The sequence below is a fragment of the Anthonomus grandis genome, chromosome 7, assembly GCF_022605725.1.
Source record: "Anthonomus grandis grandis chromosome 7, icAntGran1.3, whole genome shotgun sequence".
NCBI lineage: Eukaryota > Metazoa > Arthropoda > Insecta > Coleoptera > Curculionidae > Anthonomus > Anthonomus grandis.
The window spans coordinates 32,210,377-32,213,963 of record NC_065552.1 but is presented as its reverse complement, the minus strand read 5'-3'; the positions used below and the strand labels follow the sequence as shown (position 1 = coordinate 32,213,963).

Genomic DNA, 3,587 nt, shown 5'->3' with positions numbered 1-3,587 from the left:
GCTTCCAATCCTATTCCATCAATATGCGCAAATAATATGGCACCAAGATTGAGTTCCACCACATAATGTGATGCCTAGATAAAGAAGTGCAAATATCAAAGAACTCAGGCATAGAATTTTGAACTCTATAACCCAGCTTAACCAGGAAATTTGAAACTATATATATTATTGTATTGATAAAAATGGTGAACATGTTCAGAAATTGTGAAATTCTAGTATGCATTAACTGAATGTAAATAATATGAATTTGTTATTATTATTTTTTAATGTAAAAATGTATAGCTTTTGAAATGTTTTTTTACAATACATAACAGTATATTTCTCTCAACAACTACATGTCAAACTCTACAACTTTTAAAATTAGCATTTTTTTATACTGGTTTCCCAAAAAAGGTAAGGGGGATGGGAAAGTATAAGGAATTATTATCGGAAAACTATATTGCACACAAGATAAATTAAATAAAAATAAACGAAATAAAAAATCTTAAGATAGACAAGATTTAAGAGAAAGGCTTGAAGAAAAAAACAAACAAAAATTATGCACAAAAACTTTGACTTTATTTATTCAAATACGTTAAATAAATTACATAAAACTTTATTTTATTTTTCATCAGTAAATAAATAATATGATTCAACAGATATTATACACAAAGGAATAAAAAAGAATATAGTATTTAATAAATAATAAGCAGAAGACACAGTTAGAAGGGTAAATACGACATAGTGGGTGATATTTAATCTGAAATTTAAAAAAAATAGTTTCAGTAAAATGAGTCGTGGAATTTCAAAGGAATTTTTTTTAGGGTGTCGAGGAATATACTAAATGTACCAAAGGATCATATATGGGTGCGTATATTGTTTCATTATTTATATTCCACTTTTTTAAAGGCTTACATCTTGAACCACCGTCGACCAGCCTCAAGGTTGTCCAAAGGCTCTTTCATTAAAAACTCCTTCATCGCGACCAAATATGTGTCAAAATAATCCTGCCAGTCAAGAGTACTCATGTCAAATGGAAAGTTACGCTTGTCAACATTATTTAAATTTTGCCACAACTTAATAGTATTGCTGTACTCATAGGTCCATTGATTAGAGGTGAAGTAGGACAGTACTGACATGAATTTGTTGATTTTTAAATAAGCTTTTCCTAATCTAAAAATTATTTATCTTAGTCAAGGTGACTAAGCTTTGAATCTAACTTACTGTGGTTTTTTTCCTAATAATACTGCAACATTGTCAGCAAAAAAAGCAGGAATAGTGTGCAATAAGAAATTTAGAAAGTAAAACCAGTAAAGGCATTTGGTAAACCTAAAGAAGCCCTTTGCCAGAAGGATAGTGGAACCCACTTTTACGCCCTGCTCGATGGTCATACCTAGGCCTCTCCAAAGTAAAGGGTTATCATCTGAAGTGGTGTAGTTGAATATTGGCACTTTATTTAAATTCCTGCGACCATAACTCAAATGAAATTTTAAATTATAAATAGTCCGTCGTCAGTACCTTTCTTTTGCTACTTGATATGACGTGGCAATGCAACTGTTAATGACATAATCGACTGGTACCATATCACATCTTCCATTGGGATTCCCCCGCATTATATGCAGGAGACCCATGGTCGCTCCTTGAACAAGACCAACTGGTCCAAATATGTTGTCAACCCATGATCGGATTGGTTCTCTTGCACAAGCTATAACTAAAAATAGAAGGACGTGTTTACAAATATTTCTTGATTATTAGATATAGGATTTTAATTTCTTAGGAAGATAATCCGGAAACAACAATTTAAGTGATGTCCAATAAAAACTGAAACATTTTAAATATTTTTTGCATAACTCACCGATAGATGGTCTATGAATACAAGCAGGTAATCCAATGGCTTCTTGCCTCACTACATCTTCTGCTATTTGCTTTGTGAATGCATAAGTATTTGGGGCTGAACCCAATAATCTAGAAAGATGCAGTGTATACGTAAATCAATATCAATAAATTAATTTCTTACCCAGGTGTTATCTTATCAATAACATCAGCGGATAAGTTTTCAGTAACCTTTATTAATTTATAAGGGTCCAAATGCGGTGGATAAAAGTCCTCTCGAATATGGCTCTCATGACAGTTGGAGAACGCTGTGCTAAAATGAATAAAGGCTTCTAAGTGCTTACACTGTTTTGCAATGTTAATCATTTCTTGAGTCCCTATAATGTTGATTTTCACAGCTTTTTTCAGATTTTCATCAAAACGGATTGTTGCCGCACCATGATAGATCAACTGTACCTGAGGGATTCAGAATATCTTTTAGAAACTTGGATGTATAAAAAAATATATATTTATTCAAACATAATAAGTTACAGTATAAAGATACATACATCTGACAGAAATTTTGTCGAAAGAAATTATATATATGTATATGTATATGTACCTCATTAGCTATAAGTTCTTTTGATTCTTCTGATAGACCTATGCCATCAAGCTCAAAATCTCCACTAAGTCCCACTACTTTTTTCTTGTAGTCCGGGAATATTTCTGATAATTTATGAAATACCTAAAAAATCGATGCCGATTTTTTTTTGACTTTCAACAGCACCTCGACCTACCCAATTATCTAAAAATTCATTGGTCCTAGTTTGCGGATCTTTGCCCTTTTTGGTCCGTATTATGACATATATTTTACCAATATCTTTACATGATCTTAGCAGTTTTTCTATAAGTAGTTTTCCTAGAATTTATTAAGAATGTACGTACAAATCATTGACAAAGAGCAGACATGAATATGGTTTTATATCTAAGCTAATGCTCCATTGTTAAAAATCAGAACTAGACTTACCAAGAAATCCAGTTGCACCACTAACTAATACATTTTTTCCTCTTAAATATTCTACAATTTCGCTTCCTTCTTGTTGAACTGTAATATCGTTTGGCCTCAGATAAAGGTGTATAGGATAATCATAGTCAGATTTAGTGTAATGCCCATTTCTTATTTTTTCTAGGTTGGGTGGTAATTTTTTCCGTAGCACCGTTGGTAATACTTTGCTGTTCATTATGACTGAAACGCTGATCGACAAGAATCTTAAAGTTCTATTCTAGAATAAAACCAAAATGTTAAACGCCAGACCTCTTCTGCAATATTTTTTACTTTATCAATTTAGACTATTTATCAAAATCAAGATATGAAAGTAATAGTGGGAAAATCGCAGACTCTCGGATCTCTTGTCTCGCTTTGTTCCATCCAGATATATAGGTGACAAAATCAAAGATTTAAGCATTGGCTACACATAAAGTGCTCAATATTTTAGAACTCTCACTCTCGATGCATATTATTATTTTCTTCATATCTAGCTTCGTTTTCGAGATTAAATGTCTTTAATGTTCTACTTATGGTGATATCCGCTTTGCCTTAAGGGTATAATCAGACCGGACGTCCAACACAAAATTCACAATATAAATATTTGATGCTTAGTAAAAACTAACAGTTATTAAACTTTTTTTAAATTAAATTTACTTATTTTTGAACGAAATAAAATAATGAAACTTAGATTAATTACTTCTAACCAACAAATACCTCACTTCATTTCTATAATTTTAAACTTACCAAA

At 31.5% G+C, this 3,587-nt stretch overlaps 1 protein-coding gene across 1 annotated transcript; it reads right to left on the bottom strand.

The window, feature by feature from the left end:
* Positions 1–579: 579 nt before the first annotated feature.
* Positions 580–3,187, bottom strand: LOC126738437 (fatty acyl-CoA reductase wat-like). The gene is made up of 9 exons (XM_050443787.1): positions 2,819–3,187; positions 2,589–2,710; positions 2,414–2,536; positions 1,997–2,268; positions 1,835–1,944; positions 1,498–1,690; positions 1,204–1,443; positions 895–1,152; positions 580–739 (listed from the first exon to the last, which is right to left on the bottom strand). Exons 1-9 carry the CDS (start codon positions 3,030–3,032, stop codon positions 601–603), a joined length of 1,671 nt encoding a protein of 556 aa, XP_050299744.1. The 5' UTR covers positions 3,033–3,187; the 3' UTR covers positions 580–600.
* Positions 3,188–3,587: the final 400 nt, after the last annotated feature.